Below are 18,929 nucleotides of genomic sequence, written 5' to 3' on the forward strand. Positions count from 1 at the left end.
GGGTGCTAGGTGGCTGAGCCAGTGGACTGGTGAGGGGCATGGTTTGTGTCCTTGGTCAGCCCAACACCATCTCCCCTCCTGCTCAAACCATAGGGATGTGGCTCAGGCTGCAGACGTGGCCATCGAGCGCCGGAATGAGGCAGAGCTGAGCCTTGTATTGTCCCACTGCACTGGAGCCACAGATGGGGCGACAGCCGACAAGATTCAGCGGGCCAGGGCACAAGCCCAGAAGAAGTGAAGGGCCCACCCTGCACGTCTCCTCAGGTCCTGGGCGTGGCAGAAGAATCACTGCTCCTTCAGCTTCTCCCCCAGAGCTAAGCTGAGGAGCTGGGATAGGAAGGGAGCCAGGGGTCTGGTTGTAAATAAAGTTGAACATCTTAGAGTGCTTTATGCAGTCCCACCTAAGCAACAGCAAGCTAGAGGCAGAAGCATACAGACACCTTAGCGAAACTCCATGGTTGTGGTGGGTCTGGAGAAGGAGCTGCATTTATACGAGACCTGCCCCTTTGTACAGTTACCAAGGAAAGCTAGGTTAGGGAAGGCAACAGCCCCCAGAAAGATTATGGGAAGGGATGACACAAAACCTAAGCAACAGTTCATCAAGAACCATACTGAGAAGCATTGTACACACACATACACAAGAACAGTGCTAAACATTTGACCATTATTTCATTTATTCCACATGTCAGGCCTGTGAGATAGGTAACATAACCCCATTTTACAGAAGAGGAATTCGAGGTCCAGGAAGGTTTGGTAACAGCAAATATGTGGCAAAATGGATTTGAAACCAGGTTGGACATTTGGGTATCTTAGAGCTTCTCCTTGGATGTTTGTGGTAACAGGAGGGATGACTCAGAGCTGGAACTAAAATTGGGCCCTTCATAAGCTGGGGAACCTGAGCAAAGCCCGGGTTTGCGCTGCAGTGTGAATTGTAGGACAATGAGAGGCATGTGGCCAGCAGATTGTAGGGATTGGAGGTGGAGTCTTTGGAGACCCAGCCTACTAAACAGTGGTGACAATTCCTGAGTGGTTTGAGCTGGAGAGAAAAGGATGGAATTCTTTTGGCAATTCTGCCAAGAACTGCAAACGAGACACTGGCTCCACTCTACCTGGAATGGAGGTTTTGTCCGCAGTCAGTAGGAGCGCTTTCTTATCCCCCTAGTGAACCTATCTCTAGCCTTCAGTTTGCAATCTAGTGCACCTTGGCTTCCTGTCCCTGTGCCCCAGTCCGACACTGAGGACTGACTTTCCTCTTGTTACTCCCTTAGTCTAGAACAGGGGTGGGCAAACTTTTTGACTCAAGGGCCACAATGGGTTCTTAAACTGGACCGGAGGGCCGGAACAAAAGCATGGATGGAGTGTTTGTGTGAACTAATATAAATTCAAAGTAAACATCATTACATAAAAGGGTACGGTCTTTCGGCTCCGCAGGCCGGATAGAACAGCCGAACGGGCCGGATCCGGCCCGCGGGCTGTAGTTTGCCCACGGATGGTCTAGAAGGAAGACAAAGGAGGAAACCAAAGTCCAGAGGGAGGGCAAGCCTCATCACAGAGTGAGAGGCCCAGTAAGGTTTTTCTTTTTCTTCCCCCACCTTGTAAATGTAAATTTGTGAGAATCCTCCCAGTAAATATAAATCAAATTGTAAAACAACCATTTATTATGCTTACTACTTACACGAGGGTCAAGAATTTGGACAGGTAAAACAGGGATGGTTTGTCTGCTCTACAGTGTCTGGGGCAACTGCTGGAAGACAAAGGTTGAAGGTGACTTGATAGTTGAAGGCTAAAATCATCTGAAGTCTTGGTAATAGTCTGGCAGCGGAAGCCGGTTGTTGGCTGGAACCTTAGCTGGGACTGTTGGTCAGAACACATACAACCTGCAGTACCTCCCAACATGACAGTCCCAGGAGGGTCAGGCAGAGCTGTGTTGCCTTCCCTAACCTAGCTTTGGGAGTCACACCTGCCACATTATGTTCCTTGAGGCAGTCACATAGGCATACCCCACCCAATTTCAAAGGGAAATCAAGCCTGGCCAGCATGGTTCAGTTGTTGAATGTCAACCTATGAACCCGGAGGTCAAGATTTGATTCCCGGTCAGGGCACATGCGCCAGTTGTGGGCTCCATCCCTAGTAGGGGGTGTGCAGGAGGCTGCTGATCAATGATTCTCATCATTGATATTTCTATCTCTCTCTCTCCCTCTCTGAGATCAATTTAAAAGGGGGCGGGGGGCAACCAGTATTGCTCAGTGATTGAGTGTCGACCTATGAACTAGGAGGTCACGATTCCCAGTCAAGGCACATGTCGGTTGCAGCTCAGTCCCCACTGGGGATATGCAGGAGGCAGCTGATGAATGATTCTCATCATTGATGTTTCTATTTCTCTCCTCCCTTCTCTGAAATCAGTAAAAATATATTTTTAAAATAATAAAAATAAAATAAAGAGAGGGGGATGACTCCATTTCTTGATAGGGGAGTTGCAAGAATCTGGAAGAGTGTGTAGAACTGGGAATGTGGCCAGTTTTTGGAATCACAATCTGGCACAGTCTATCAGATTTCTCTCTTAGAATCAGCAGACACCTCCGGGGAAAGGAAAGAAGATCCCCAATACTAGGCTCATCCTGGGCTTTTTTTCTCTCCAGTCTTAGCCCCACAATTCTTCACTTCCCTGGTAGCTTTTCAGTGCCTTTTAAAAATGTTTTCTCCAGCTTTTTTAGTTATCCTCAGTGAAAAGGAGTTGGAACCATATAACTCAGTCCACCTTCTGGACAGGTTGCCCTAGGCAGTGCTTTTAGAATATACACAATAGTCTGTATCCCCAAATAATAGCATATTTACTCATGTCATATGCTAACATTAAACATTGAACATGTGAAGTTTTAGAAATGTGAGAAATAACAATGAGGACAAACAGTAATTATAACTTCATTAAAAAAGTGTTAATGCAGCCCTAACGGGTTTGGCTTAGTGGATAGAGCATCGGCCTGCAGACTGAAGGGTCCCAGGTTCGATTCCGGTCAAGGGCATGTACCTTGGTTGTGGGCACATCCTCAGCAGGAGGTGTGCAGGAGGCAGCTGATCGATGTTTCTCTCTCATCAATGTTTCTGACTCTCTGTCCCTCTCCCTCTCTATAAAAAATCAATAAAATATATTTTTTAAAAAGTGTTAATGCATTTAGAGAAGTATTGGAGATGTTTATGAGGTTGAAAATTAAAGGCAGCCATGTGTACTTTTTTTGTAAAACACTGATTTCCCCCTTCAACATTTTATCATGAAAACTTTCAAACTAAGTTGAAAGAATTTTACAGTGAATACCTGTACCGCCTGGATTCTACCATTAACATTTAATTATCATACATCTTTCCATCCCTATGTCCATCTTACTACTATCTCTTTTTTAATTTTATGTGTTTTATTGATTTCAGAGATGGGGAGAGGGAAACATCAGTGATGAGAGAGAATCATTGGTTGGCTGCCTCCTGCAGTCCCCAGGCATATGCCCTGACTGGGAATCAAACCATGACCTGGTTCATAGGTCGACATTCAACCACTGGGATATAAGGGCCAGGCAAACTGTCATTTTTAATGCATTCCAAAGGAAGTTGCAGTCATTAGTACACTTACCTCTAAATATTTCAGAATGCATTTCATTAGCTAGAGTTCATTATTTTTAATTTGTTTTTTTTCCCGAACTATATATAAAATGTTCAGATCTTAAGTGTACATTTGCTGAGTTTTAACAAATGCACATATATACCTACAGAATTTTTTTTTCTTCAAATCCACCACTGATCAATTTACAAATTTGTGTAAAATGCCTTCTACCGCCCTAGCCAGTTTGGCTTAGTGGATAGAGCGTCGGCCTGTGGACCGAAGGGTCCCAGGTTCAATCCCGGTCGGTGACACATGGCTGGTTGCTGGCTTGGTCTAACGTGCAGGAGGCAGCCAATCAATGATTCCCTCTCATTGATGTTTCTATCTCTCCCTCTTCCTTCCTTTCTGAAACAAATAAAAATATATTTAAAAAAAAACACAAACCTTCTATCCTGAGCAATTTGCATGGCAGGCCTGGACCTACAGGGTGGGGCCAACTCTTGGCCAATGGATGGGACTAGGATTGGGCCTGGGACCAGGATTTCAGAGCTAGGGGCAGAGAATTTGGAAACATTTCTTCTAGTTTAGGATAATTAATGGCAACCCTGGAGTGAGAATCAGAGCAAATACTCCTACCAGGCATCTTCTCAGGAGAGGGGGCTGCACTCTTAGGTACAATGCTGGCAAGTGACCCTTGGGAATAGAACAATGGCCTGGAAAGGCCCTGGGCTCTCATTTACTTCAACCTTCTATCGTATTGCCTTGCTTTATTTTCATTACAGCATTTAAGAAGTTTTTTTATTCACTTGTTTATTGTCTGTCGCCCCATCCAGAATGTTTCATGAGAGCAGAGACCTTTTCTGTCTTATTCCCTGCTGTGTCCAGCACATAGTCTGCACTCAATAAGTATTTGTGAGTAAATGACACATTGTTTCATTTACTACATGGGGAAAGGAGGCCCTGAGAGAGGAAGTAGCTTGTCTGCAGAAACAGTTCTTTACCCCAGCGGTCGCCAACCTTCCGGACCTCGTGGACCACTGGTTGGCGACCACTGCTTACCCCATCCTCCAGCTCTCCTAGTGTAGTTTTTTTCTGATGACCCCTGTGACTCTTGGGGCACCTATCTGTAGGTATATGCTCCCGTGTGGTAAGACAAGTAGGACTGGGAGAAAGGGTTTGGCCTCCCACTTGGTCGGGCTTGGTAACCCCTCCTTATCTCAGGTCTTCTCTCCTCTTTGAAGACAGCCCTTTGTCCTGTGGTAATGGGGGAGTGAGGGAAGTTGTGTACACCCCAGTGCCAGGATGGGGAGGCTGGGTTGGTCTCCACAGGTGGGCAGCTGAGGATGGGACTCTGTCCTCTTCCACTGGAAACAGGGTATGTGTGGTGGCCAAGCTGAACTCTCCTCCAGGTCTCTTGAATGAGATACCCAAGACCCTGCCTCTTTTTTTTTTTTTTTTTAATATATCTTATTGATTTTTTTACAGAGAGGAAGGGAGAGGGATAGAGAGTTAGAAACATCGATGAGAGAGAAACATCGATCAGCTGCCTCCTGCACACCCCCTACTGGGGACGTGCCCGCAACCAAGGTACATGCCCTTGACCGGAATCGAACCTGGGACCTTTCAGTCTGCAGGCTGATGCTCTATCCACTGAGCCAAACCGGTTTCGGCAACCCTGCCTCTTTTTGGTCTGAGGTTCTGTCACCCCTGCACACACACCACAAATGGTCTGACTACAGTGCACTTGTCTCATGGAGGAAAGGAACTGCATTTACTGAGACAGGGTTACTTGCCGAACTGTACATGCCTGCAATTCTCAGTACAGTCCTGGGAGGTTCCAGGAAGAGCAGCGGAAGGATATTCAGGTCACCTAGCCAATGGAGAGGCTTAAACCCCAGGGTTCTCTCCCACACCCAACTGAAGCATTTTCCCAAGTGTGTTCAGACAGGCTGGGGATCCTTTTTTTAAGGATCTTAAAAGAACAAAGCTATCTACTTTGCCCTAGCCTTTTTGGTTCAGTGGATAGAGTGTCAGCCCATGGACTGAAGGGTTTTGGGTTCGATTCAGGCAAGGGCACATACCTTGGTTTTAGGCTTGATGCAACCAATTGATGTGTTTCTGCCTCTGTCCCTCCCTTCCACTCTCTCAAAATCAATAGAAAAATATCCTTGGGACATGATTAACAAACAAAGCTATTTATTTTAATGTAAGAAAATATAAATAGCATGTCAAAAATTTTTATGGTAATGTAAGTAAAAATATAAACGAGCCAAAAGAAATGTGTTAAAGAAATAATAGTGAAGCTCAGATGTAGATGAAGTAAAACCACACTGGTCAGGTGTGTCCTGGAGTGCTGCTATTCTAGCTACCCAGGTGCTTCCTACATTCACAGTCATTGTTTTTCAGGATTTCTAAACACTTTGAATGCAGACTTTACACTTTTCCATTGGTGTGCAGATACTGAGTTCGGACTTCCTGGGAAACATGAACAGTGGGCATATGAAAGAACCTGCCCTCATTGGGTCTAACAGGAGATTGGGCTTGTGGCCTGGGGGCCTTAGAGCTGAAGTGTCTGTCCCACAGGGGCGCCTTGGGTTTGGCCATTTCACTACTTTTGGGCAAGCCCTCTTGCCAAGAGGGAGTGAGAAACACATCTCCCACTCAAGAAGGGACTTTTCTACTGGGGAGGGGATGGCCCCAAGGAGGCCCACTGCATCCCATATGTGTAGGCCGTAGCTCTGGTCGGCATACTTTCTACTTACTTCACAGATACCGGGGAGGGGGTGCATAGTGGTGGGGACTGAACGTAGTAGGGGCACCAACCCCGTGAAAATGGCAACTGATGTGGCCTCCTTCTCCTGCACCAAAATGTCTTCACCGCACTCGCCTTGCCAGGAAGAACTGACACTGGCCACAGACCCTTTCCCTGGAGCGCGCCAAACCACGGGACAGGCGGTGGGAGAGGAGGGTTCAGGGTCCAGGAGGAAAGGGTCGCCGCAACCCATCCCAGGTAGCGCAGACTCCTGGACTCGGGTGAAGGGTCATTGCCAAGCTCCGTTTGCAGACTACTGTGCAATCTGTCTCCACTCTCCGGTGTGGTCAACCCCCACCCACCACGACTCTAATTGGCCTTTAGCCCCTGACGCCCAAGTCCTGCAGCCTGGGAACCCGCTCCTACTGGACAAACGTCCGGCCGGCTTTGGGGCGCCACACTAGGACAGGGAGCACTGGCGAGGAGTTACACGCCCCCAATCCGGTCCCATTCCCCCCACCCCCACTCCCCAGGGCCGGGGACGCATCTTTAGGTCCTCCCTGCGCTTTGAACCTCCCTCATCTCCCCAGCCAGGCCTATCGGAAACAACACCCCCACTGCAGAGCACCCGGCTCCGTGGCGAGCCAGGCCCCGGTAGGTGCATCTGGAAAGCGAAGGCTATTTCCCTGGGGCTCGGGTGGGGATGGCGTGGGCCGACATGATGTAAGACGACACCCACAGTGCCAGACCCGTTCTAGGGGCTTTGCAGGTTCCTCTCTCTCCCCAATGAGAGGCTTCTTCCTTTAAATAGCTTGCGGCAATTGGGAAACAAAAAATCCAAATAGAACACAGTTGGAGAGGGGAGTGGAAAGACGGCATTTGAGTTCCAGGCCGCCCTTATCGCTAGACTTTGGTGTAACTTGTATTTGGACTCAGTTTTCGCATCTGAAAACTGGGAAGAAGGCCCAGGTCTAAGGGGCTGGGACTGTAGAGAGGCGGAAGGCGTGGGTGCACCGGTGGCCGGTGCTCCCGGGGTCCTGCACCCATGAGGACAAGGGCTTCGATTGGGTGCACATCTCCAGGGCAGTGCGAGAGACAGTGAGAACCAGCTCCGTGTCCCCGGCCAGTGAGCAGGCGCTCGGAGGCGCACAAGGGCGGGACCCGGGAGGCCGGGAGACGCCCTTTCGGCACGGACCAATCAGCGCCCATCTCTTAATGGCCAATAAGGAGGCGCCTTACAGCCGAGGCCGGCTCGGGAGCGAGGCCGCGGAGAGTGCGGCGCTGACAGAGACGCGCGCGCGCGATCCATCTCGGACCCCGGACCCCTGTAGCTATCACCGCTGCCCGCCCTAGTCGCCCCTCAGCCACTTCTCCTCGCCATGGAGGCGAGGCCGCCGCCGCCGCCACGGGGCTCCAAGCCGCGGGCCGGGCGGCGGCCCTGAAGGCGTGTGGCGGGCCGAGACGCCGCCGCGCAACCGAGGCGGAGCCGCGGTCCTCGTCCCCAGCGGTCCCGCCCAGCGCCGGACTCGGTGAGTGTTCGCAGCCGCCACAGCTCCGGGAGCTTTGGAAGTGGCGGGGCTGGGAGAGGGTGGCTCCCGGGCACGGGTGGGAAGGGTCGCTGGCAGAAGCCCCAATCCCTTTTTTCCGGAAGAACCCTTCGGGTGTCTAGAATCCAGCCGGCTCCCACATCCTTGCACTGTCCGGGGCGAGGGAGGGGGGGTCCCCGGAAACGTGCGGGACAGGACGCTGACCCCTGTCGAGTGCCCAGGAACTTTGCGTGCAAACCAGGGATGCCATAGTTTATTCTGAAAGAAGAAACTTGAAACAGTGAGAACAGAATTTGCTCAGGTCCATTTAATAGGAAGAAAGAGGAAAACTCCTGGCATGAGAAAATTTGCTCTTGCAGAAACCAACTTTTCTTTCCCTTAAAGGCCCCCAGACCCCTCTCCCAGGCCTTGCTTTATTCGGCCCACTCCCAACTGTTGAGGCCGCTTAGAAAGGGAAATTGGGGCTCAGAGCTGCCTAGAATTCAGAATAAGCCAATTGGGAATGCAGATCCCCCCTCCCTTTTTACTTTTGGTAAATAAAATAAAGAATATCGTGTTGTTGTTTTTTAAATTAGATCCTAACTGTATTTCCTGAAGATAAAAGTAGTAATGTCAGAGCTGAACCCAGTGTTGAAGGGTGTGTGTGTGTGTGTGTGTTTTCTGAGGTTAGGTTGTTTGTAAGACAGGAAAAGAATGTTCAGAACCTCCCTAGGCAGGGTGAATGCTTTCAGGAGCCTTTGCCCAGGGTAGGGATTCCTGCTCTAGAACCATCACATCTCCCCAAAGATCTCATTTGCCACCTGCTTGCTCTGAAGGCAGCCCAGGAACCAGAAGATGGTGGGCGGGGAGAGGCCTGACATGGAACATGGGCGAACATCTTCCTGCCTGGCCACTCCTTCAAAAAACAGAGCTGATGCTGTCACTTGTTTACTTAAAAATTCCCTCACTCTCCTTTTCCCATGGGATGAATGAAGCCTGAAATGTCTTATCAAGTCATATAAGGCCCTTGATTTGTTCTTTTAGTTTTAGCTGAATTCTTTGATTCTCCTTCCCCATATCCCCCTCCCTAGCCATTCAGAGCTGCTTGTCTGCCTTTTCACGTGTTTGGATGCCCATGCTTGTGTGGCCTCTTTCCTCCCCTCTTACCTGGTCAGCTCTGTCTTTTCCTTTAAAGTCCCTTTCACTAGAGCAGCTTCTTGAGGGCAGGAGCTGTGTCATGTGCACCTTTTCATCTCCCATGCTCAAAGGATTTTTCTCTCAATTGTCTTGTAGGTCCTATCCCATCTCTTTCCCTTTATATCTTGGCTCTGTTTACTTCCAGGTACTCACTTCCCAAAAGAATCTTTCTTGATTGTTTTCTGAAGGCTTTCTTGGAGTGCATACCTAGGACTTTTGGTATTTCTGATTCTCCATCTTCCCATTTTCATCCCAGTCAGCTCCCCCCCTCACCCCCCATTAGTAGTCAGCAGGCAGGAACTGTCAGGTCTCATATCCCACTGGCGTCCAGTCTTGCTTGACTGTCTCTGAAAGGCCAAAAGCCTCCTGGTGTGTCTTTTCACCTCTGCCTTCCTGAAGTGGTCTGACTGGTATGTGTACTTTAAGGCAGTGGTCGCCAACCTTTCGGATCTCACGGACCACCATTTGGGGACCGCTGCTCCTAGGCATACGGGATTCATCTGGGTGAAATTCAGAACCAGAAAAGCCAATCCTCTGACCTAAGTACGTTCATGTGCCTTCTATTTGTTAAGGGGAAGTGCTTGGGATACAAATTAAAAGTGAGGAGATCCAGTCTTTTTTTAAAAAATATATTTTTATTGATTTCAGAGAGTAAGGAAGAGGGAGAGAGAGATAGAAACATCAATGATGAGAGAATCATTGATCGGCCGCCTCCTGCATGCCCCACACGAGGGATTGAGCCTGCAACCCAGGCATGTTCCCTGGCTGGGAATTGAACGGTGAACTCCTGGTTCATAGGTCGACGCTCAACCGCTGAGCCATGCTGGCTGGGCAGGAGATCCAATCTTAACGTTTGAGGATCTCACAGTCTAATTCAGGACAGATGAATACAAATACATCACAGGTGGTATGAAAGTGTAATAATAATAACTATTTTCTTTTATTTGCTTTGTGACAAGCTATGTAATAAATTTTCATGAATTATTTAATGCTTTCAACAGTCATGTAGGGGCTTATTCCTCTTTGACAAGGGTGGAAACAGACTACAGTGGGAAGATGAGAGAATAAGCAGGATTAGATCTTGGCAGTCTAGTTACATAGCATCTGCCAGGCTGTATAGAAAGCATTGCCTCCCTAGGTGGTTCAAGAAAGCTTTACTGAGAGGGGGTGCTTTTGGGTCATGACGGGTGCATAGGAGTTTGTGTATGGTGGACAGGATACAGGAAAGAGGGAACAGCACAAGTGGGCTTGGAGGTGGAAGGAACCCACTGTCCTTGGGGAGTCTGGAGAGGTTAAACATAGTTGGACTGAATAGGAGGAAGAAGGGTGGAAGATGAGAGTAGGGTGACTTTGAGGGCTATATGTGCTGTGTTAGTTTGACCAGAGGAGAGCCACTGGAGAATTTTAAAAGAAATCGGGGACTTGGGCTGACTGGGCTTTAGGAAGGTCATTGGGGTATTGTGGGGCCAGATGTTGTCACCCCTGCAATAGCCAGGCTCCACAGAGGCAGAATGACAGCCTTTTAGACTCAGATGAGGCCTATAGAGAATCCTGCTCAGTTTCGAGAAAAGATAATAAATACATATATATAAGAAAAAATTCCAACAGTATACAAAGAGGGCATATAGAGAAAAATAAGTCTCCTTCCTACCCTGACTTCCCCAGAGATGGCTGAAGTTTGCAGTTTTGTGGCCTTACATAGACACCATTCCTTTATAAACATGTGTCTACTTACCCATACTCTTCCCCTATGTAAGTTGTTTCCAAGTATTTCTATTATAGTTTTACAATGAATGTCCTTATACATACTTTATGTGCTCATGTATAAAATTATGTGAAAAACATATTTCTGAGAGTGGAATTACTAGCTCAAAGGATACATGTGCATTTAAAAAAAAAGATTTTGTTGACTTTTTTAGAGAGAGAGGAAGGGAGCGGGGGAGAGAGAGAGAGAGAGAGACATCAATGGGATGGTGGTACATCCAACTGCTGCCTCTCACATGACCGCCATTAGGAAACACTCCCCACTTGGGATCAAGCCCGCAAACCTGGCATGTGTCCCGACCCGAAATCAAACCAGCAGCCTTTTGGTGCTTGGGACAACGCCCAACCAACTGAGCCACACAGGCCAGGGCAATTCATGTGCATTTTATTTTATTTTATTTTATTTTTTATTTTTATATTTTATTTTATTTATTTATTTATTTATTTATTTATTTATTTATTTATTTTTAAATATATTTTATTGATATTTCACAGAGAGGAAGGGAGAGGGATAGAGAGTTAGAAACATCGATCAGCTGCCTCCTGCACACCTCCCACTGGGGATGTGCCCGCAACCAAGGCACATGCCCCTGACCGGAATCGAACCCGGGACCCTTCAGTCTGCAGGCCGACGCTCCATCCACTGAGCCAAACCGGTTTCGGGTATTTTATTTATTTTTAATTTTTTTTAATAAATCTTTATTCAGATTATTAAAATTTTTTCTCCTCCCCCCCCCCATAGCTCCCCTCCACCCGGTTCCCACCCCACCTTCTGCCCTTACCTACCCCCCACTGTCCTCATCCATAGGTGTATGATTTTTGTCCAGTCTCTTCCTGAACCCCCCCATTCCCCTTTCCTCCTGAGAATTATCAGTCCACTCCCTTTCTATGCCCCTGATTCTATTATATTCACCAGATTATTCTGTTCCTCAGGTTTTTAATTCACTTGATTTTTAGGTTCACTTGTTGATAGATATGTATTTGTTGTTCATAATTTTTATCTTTACTTTTTTCTTCTTCCTCTTCTTTAAGAATACCTTTCAGCATTTCATATAATACTGGTTTGGTGGTGATGAACTCCTTTAGTTTTTTCTTATCTGTGAAGCTCTTTTTTTTTTTTTTTTTTTTTAAATATATTTTATTGATATTTTACAGCGAGGAAGGAAGAGGGATAGAGAGCTAGAAACATCGATGAGAGAGAAACATTGATCAGCTGCCTCCTGCACACCCCCCACTGGGGATGTGCCCGCAACCAAGGTACATGCCCTTGACCGGAATCGAACCTGGGGCCCTTCAGTCCGCAGGCCGACGCTCTATCCACTGAGCCAAACCGGTTTCGGCTATCTGTGAAGCTCTTTATCTGCCCTTCAATTCTGAATGATAGCTTTGCTGGGTAGAGTAATCTTGGTTGTAGGTTCTTGCTATTCATCACATTGAAAATTTCTTGCCACTCCCGTCTGGCCTGCATAGTTTCTGTTGAGAAATCAGCTGACAGTCGTATGGGTGCTCCCTTGTAGGTAACTAACTGTTTTTCTCTTGCTGCTTTTAATATTCTCTCTTTGTCTTTTGCTCTTGGCATTTTAATTATGATGTGTCTTGGTGTGGTCCTCTTTGGTTCCTCTGGTTTGGGGTTCTGTGTGCTTCCTGGACTTGTAAGTCTATTTCTTTCACCAGGTGGGGGAAGTTTTCTGTCATTATTTCTTCCAATAGGTTTTCAGTATCTTGCTATCTCTCTTCTTCTGGCACCCACATAATTCTGATGTTGGTACGCTTGAAGTTGTCCCAGAGTCTTCTTACACTATCTTCAACTTTTTGGGTGTTTTTTTTTTTGCTTTTTGCTTTTTCGGTTGAGTGTTTTTCGCTTCTTTGTATTTCAATTCTTTGACTTGATTTTTGTGTTCCTCTAGTCTGTTTTTGGGTCTCTGTATAATATTTTTTATTTCAGTCAGTGTATGTTTAATTTCTAGTTGGTCCTTTTTCATATCTTCGAGGGTCTCGTTATATTTATCGGCCTTTTCTAGGATATTCTTGAAAAGCCTTATAACTGTGGTTTTGAATTCTATATCCAGTCGTTTTGTTTTCCTCCATTTCTTTTGTTTGTGATCTGTTTCTTTGATGCCGCATTTTCATTGCTTCCCTGAGTTGGTAAGGTAGATTTGTGTGCTAGGTTTCCTATATGGCCCAGTGGGTCTCCCTCCCCAGTTAACCTGAGGTGGACACTCTTGGTGCACCCCTTTGTGGACTGTGTGTACAGCCTTGTTGTAGTTAAGTCTTGATTGTTGTTGGTATCACTGGGAGGAATTGACCTCCAGGCCAGTTGGCTGTAGGGATCAGCTGTGTCTACCTGGGAGAAGTTTGGTGCTGGAGACAGCCTTATAGGATTAGACTTGCCAAATTGCAATAGCCTCTGTGCTCAGCTTGGATGGGGTGGAGTCTCAGGGCGGAGCAGACAGTCTTGGCTTCCAGTCAACCTTGCCCTTGCGTGCGTGCGCGCCTGCAGACCTCTGCCTTCCCCGGCTCCCGAGTCTCCGCCCGAGAGTCCAGATTCCCCCCACAAGAGCTTGGGTCCCCAGGGGCTCTCCTGGAACTGGGGTTCAGTGCAGTCAGAACTGGGGCTCAGTGCAGTCAGGAGCTTCTGACTCCCTTCCACTAGGGAAAACCTGTGGCAACCTCCACAGCCTTTGTGCGAACTGGCATGTGCGCGCCTCCAGACCTCTGCCTTCCCCAGCTCCCGAGTTTCCGCCTGAGAGTCCAGACTCCCCCCGTAAGAGCGTGGGTCCCCAGGGGCTCGCCTGGAACTGGGGTTCAGTGCAGTCAGAACTGGGGTTCAGTGCGGTCGGGGGCTTCCTTCCCCCTTCCGCCAGAGAAAGTCAGCCAGGCTCTCAGCCGCCCTTCCTCTCTGCGCGCCCAAAGACCCTTTGCCGTACCTCCAATTCTCTGTGAGCTTTTCTCTTTCCTTCTAGTTGTAGAATTTTCACTCAGCCAGCTTTCCTGTGGTTCTGGATGGTGTCCGTTCTTTTAGTTGTAGTTTCGAAATTGTTGTGCGAGGCAGCAGTTTAGGTGCTTACCTATGCCGCCATCTTGCTTTCTCCTCCAATTCATGTGCATTTTAAATTTTTAGGCATATAGCCAAATCACCACCCCTTCTAAGGGGTTGTACTAACTTATCCTCTCTCCCCCAAATGTGAATGGGACTCAATGGATCTTCATCAGAGTATGCACCCCCTCCCTATGTGATTCTAACATTTCTGTCAATTTACAGGGGAGACGTTGAGGCTCAGAAAGATAAAGAGACTTGTGCAAGACAGTGTAGGTGGTGGTGGTTTTTTAAGCAGCTCTGATATTTGTATTTGCTCAACACCTTTTATTGGAGGTGCTTAGAGTCTATTAGTAATCATTGTTGCATTATATTTCTCCACCTTCATGTGGAAAAAATGAGAAACAGGTGAAGTTAAGTTTGAGGTATAAGCAGGAAGCTGGCCAAATTTAGAATCTTGTCTTTTATTTCTAGGTCAGTAACTAATAAATGTTCTCAAATGCCGAAGCTGAAGAAATGTTTTTTTGGTGTTTTTTTTAAGAAGTGTTTTTTTCAGGGAGTCTAAGTACAACAAAAATAGCTATAACACTAACTTAATAAAACTGATCAGTAAACCTACAATAACCCAAGGTTAAAATTTGCTTTAATATATTCTTTATAGAAAAGATAATTAAATGTTAAACTTTACTGTAAATTCATATCCATTTGTGTCATTGTATAGGCATAGCTTTTTTTAAGTTCTAATCAGTACATATAGAATATTTTTATATTATTTTTTTAAAATGATTTTTATTGATTTCAGAGAAGGGAGAGGGAGAGAGAGATATCAACACTCAGGCATGTGCCCTGACCTGGAATTGAACTGTGACCTCCTGGTTCATAGGTTGATGCTCAACCACTGAGCAACACTAGCCAGGCTATTTTTGTATTCTTGCATAGCATCAACTATTTTATATTTACTTAATAGTGTCCTATGCATTGATAACTGTAGTTTGTGCACTCTTTTTTATTTTGATTTTTTTCTCCATTTTACTGTTAAAAATGGTACTTCTGAGCACCCATGTTCAAATACGTCTTTTCTTGGACTTTTATCACTAAAGTGGGTTCACTGACTTCAGGATATGGCTTCAGTACCAAAGGCTGAGTTAATTTATAACACCATCAGCAATTGATGTGTGCTGACAGTCTAGCCCAGTGGTTGGCAAACTGCGGCTCGCGAGCCACATGCGGCTCTTTGGCCCCTTGAGTGTGGCTCTTCCACAAAATACCACGGCCTGGGCGAGTCTATTTTGAAGAAGTGGCGTTAGAAGAAGTTTAAGTTTAAAAAATTTGGCTCTCAAAAGAAATTTCAATCATTGTACTGTTGATATTTGGCTCTGTTGACTAATGAGTTTGCCGACCACTGGTCTAGCCAGTGCTATTACAAACAAACACTGATATTTGATTTTATTAATTTAAAAATAATATAAGGTACCTTGAATTATGTTTAATTTACATTTCTTTAAGAGACCAGTAGCTCTTTAGATTTTGAAAGTGTGATATGTATCATACCCAAGAGTTATGTAACTAAAAGCAACTTCTTTTTGAAGAAAGGCATTATTGATGGGACAGAAATAGTGTAGAAATTTAGGGTAAGATCGTATTGGTATGAAACAAGACTAGATGCTGTTTGATTAAAAATAGCAGATCTTGTGCCAGGAGCTGGGAATATTCCACAGAGTGTCATAGATGTGATGCCTGCCCTTACAGGGCTAATATAGTAACAGGCATTAATCACTTTATGGTAATTACAAATATGATCAAAGGGGAAGAATAGGATACCTTGTGAAGTGCCAGAGAAGTTCAGTGTTACACAACATTTGCAGTTGAACATCACTTACAACGGCCCTGAGCTGGGAAAGGGTTTTGGTATCTTAGGGCAGCGCTTCTCTAACTTGAATGCTCACATGAAACATCTGGAGATCTTGTTAAAATGGCAAGTCCTGATTCAGTAGGTCTGGGGTCGGGGGGGTTGGGACTTTGGATTCTGCAAGACTAACCAGCTCCCAGGTGAGGCAGATGCTACTGGTAGGTCGGTCACATATGGACTAGCAAGACCTAATTGAGAGTTTGGTGAGCACCAGAAGCTGACTGTTCAAGATGAGTAAGGCGGGGGCGGGGGGGGGGGGGGTTAGTTCTCTTCTCTAGCTGTACTATAGATTCACCTGGGGAAATTATAAAGATTAGCAATGCAGGCCGGCAGGTGGTTGAGCATCGACCTGTGGCCCAGGAGATCACGGTTCGATTCCCAATCAGGGCACATGCCTGAGTTGTGGGTTCGATCCCTAGTAGGCACAGAAGATAGCTGATCAGTGGTTCTCTCTCCTCATTGATGTTTCTAGCTCTCTCTCCCTCTCCCTTCCTCTCTGAAATAAATAAAAATATATTTAAAAAATATTAGTGATGCAAATGCTCATTCCCAGGTATTTTTTTTTTAACTCTCACTCAATGATATATTTATTTGTTGTTTTTTTAAATTGATTTTAAAATAATTTTTATTAAACTTAGGATTGTCACTGGTATCTTCTTGGGTCTACAGGTCAACCAGTGTCACCATGTTAACTACAGAAATTTGGGTGTCCTAAAGGAAGAGTAGGGAGTTCTGCAGTGAGCATGCAGAGCCATATTTATATATTTGCTTTTTAAAAAATATATATTTTATTGATTTTTACAGAGAGGAAGGGAGAGGGATAGAGAGTTAGAAACATCAGTGAGAGAAAATCATTGATCAGCCGCCTCCTGCCCACTCCCCACTGGGGATGTGCCTGCAACCAAGGTACATGCTCTTCACCGGAATCGAACCTGGGACCCTTCAGTCCGCAGGCCAACGCTCCATCCACTGAGCCAAACTGGTCAGGGCTATATACTTGCTTTTAATGTATTGCAACATACTGGTAACTGTGTATATGATGCAGTTTTTATTAAACCTTTAAGAATGAACAGGTGGCTTAAAATGATTTCTGCAAAGAAATCAGTGATAGAAGAAAATGATAATTCAAGCACAAACAAACAAAATGGCAAAGCTAATCATTGTTCATCCCCTATTATGAACTCTTGGTGATCTATTAGATTAAATAAGTCAGCTCTTATTATGTTGGAAATATCAAGAAGCCTATTTAAACCAGGGATTTAGCCCAGCCAGCTTGTCTCAGTGGTTGAGCATCAATCTATGAACCAGGAGGTCATGGTTTGATTCCTAGTCAGGGCATATACCTGGTTGTGGGCTCGATCCCCAGTGCGGGGTGTGCAGGAGGCAGCCGATGAATGATTCTTTCTCATCATTGATGTTTCTCTCCCTCCCTCTCCCCTCCTCTCTGAAATCAATAAATAAATAAAATTAAAAACAAACAGTGCCCTAGCGGGTTTGGCTCAGTGGATAGTGTCGGTTTGCGGACTGAAAGGTCCCGGGTTTGATTCCAGTCAAGGGCACGTGCCTAGGTTGCAGGCTTGATCCCCAGTAGGGGGCGTGCAGGAGGCAGCCGATCAGTGATTCTCTCATCATTGATGCTTCTATTTCTCCCTCTCCCTTCCTCTCTGAAATCAATAAAAATGTTAAACAAACAAACATGGATTTATATCCTCTGTCATTAATAGGAACCTTGCTTTGAGAGTATGTAGAAACTTGAGATACTAAATAATAAAATACTAGGCTATCACTAGCACTAGGACATTTGAAAACTAAGCATCTGGAGGATAAAGAAAACCTCTACATTTTTTCCCCCAATGATGTTTAAAATCATAGGCTATTCAATCAGATGCTGTAAATAATTTTACCAGCCTAATTATTGAAGTATATGTTCTGAGGTTTTTTTGGTTTTACAAAGGACAAAAAGGCACATACCATTGGCAGGTTCTTTCTGTCTTGTCCCTCCTTCCCCCCACCAAAAAAGACTCACTAAAAAAAAATTTACACATAATACTTAGAAAATAATGCATTCCTTTGTCAGCAAATACTCTTATGAGTAGAAAATGTTGCTGAAGATTTGAACAATATTAGAACAAATTTTGCAGTTGTGGGAGTTTTGCTATATAGTTATAAAAGTAGAAGCTTCTAGCATGCATTCACTAGATTTTCTTTTTAATGGCAATTTACTTATATTTTTAGATATGTTTTTATTGATTTTAGAGACAGAAGAAGGGAGAGAGAGAGAAACATCAATGAGAGAATCATCAATCAGCTGTCTCCTGCACACCACCTGTTGGAGATTGAACCTGCAACCTGGGCATGTGCCCTGACCAGAATCGAACCGTGACCTCTTGGTTCATACATCGATGATCTATTACTGAGCCACACCAGCCAGGCTATATTCTCTCTCTTTTTTTTTTTTTTTAAATATATTTTATTGATATTTTACAGAGAGGAAGGGAGAGGGATAGAGAGCTAGAAACATCGATGAGAGAGAAACATCGATCAGCTGCCTCCTGCACACCTCCCACTGGGGATGTGCCCGCAACCAAGGTACATGCCCTTGACCGGAATCGAACCTGGGACCCTTCAGTCCGCAGGCCGACGCTCTATCCACTGAGCCAAACCGGTTTCGGCTATATTCTCTTTTAATAATTCCAAGAAAAATCTATTATTTTGTGAGCTACTAGAGGAAAGTTGTACTGGAGAAGAAAATTTTTAAAAAAATTTATTTTTATTGATTTCAGAGAGGAAGGGAGAGAGAGAGAGAAACATCAAAGATAAGAGAGAATCATTGATCGGCTATCTCCTGCATGCCCCCCACTGGGGATCGAGCCTGCAACCCAGGCATGTGTCCTTACCGGGAATGGAATTGTGACCTCCTGGTTCATAGGTCGATGCTCAACCACTGAGCCATGCCAGCTGGGCTGGAGAAGAAATTCTTAATGATAAATGATTGCCTTAATAGCATTGCTATATGGAATAATTGTCCATAGTGCTTTGGCTGAATAAAAAGATGAAATTTATTCACTGCCTCTTCATGGACTATTGAGGCAGGTAATCATTCATTGGTTATCTGGTAGAGTTGTTGATGTTATACATTTTTCTTTTATTAA

At 45.5% G+C, this 18,929-nt stretch overlaps 2 protein-coding genes across 6 annotated transcripts in view; both read left to right on the top strand.

The window, feature by feature from the left end:
* Positions 1-2,418, top strand: part of VPS16 (VPS16 core subunit of CORVET and HOPS complexes) — a 31,033-nt gene extending 28,615 nt beyond the window's left edge. Inside the window, exon 24 of one of the 2 annotated variants that reach the window (XM_080685318.1) lies at positions 94-2,418. In XM_080685318.1, the coding sequence (XP_080541444.1) occupies positions 94-238 (145 nt within the window). In that variant the 3' untranslated portion in view covers positions 239-2,418. The remainder of the gene's footprint in view (positions 1-93) is intronic. The other variant, XM_080685319.1, reaches the window with a different exon arrangement.
* Positions 2,419-7,565: 5,147 nt separating this feature from the next.
* The window catches only part of PTPRA (protein tyrosine phosphatase receptor type A), a 167,992-nt gene continuing 156,628 nt past the window's right edge, over positions 7,566-18,929 (top strand). For 2 of the 4 annotated variants that reach the window (XM_080686387.1, XM_080686388.1), the window contains exon 1: positions 7,590-7,873. The gene's annotated coding sequence lies outside the window, so the exon portion shown is untranslated. Of the gene's footprint in view, positions 7,874-18,929 lie in introns of all 4 variants that reach the window. The other 2 variants (XM_080686389.1, XM_080686386.1) reach the window with 2 other exon arrangements.

This window comes from Plecotus auritus, assembly GCF_963455305.1.
Source record: "Plecotus auritus genome assembly, chromosome: 8".
Taxonomy (NCBI): Eukaryota; Metazoa; Chordata; class Mammalia; order Chiroptera; family Vespertilionidae; genus Plecotus; species Plecotus auritus.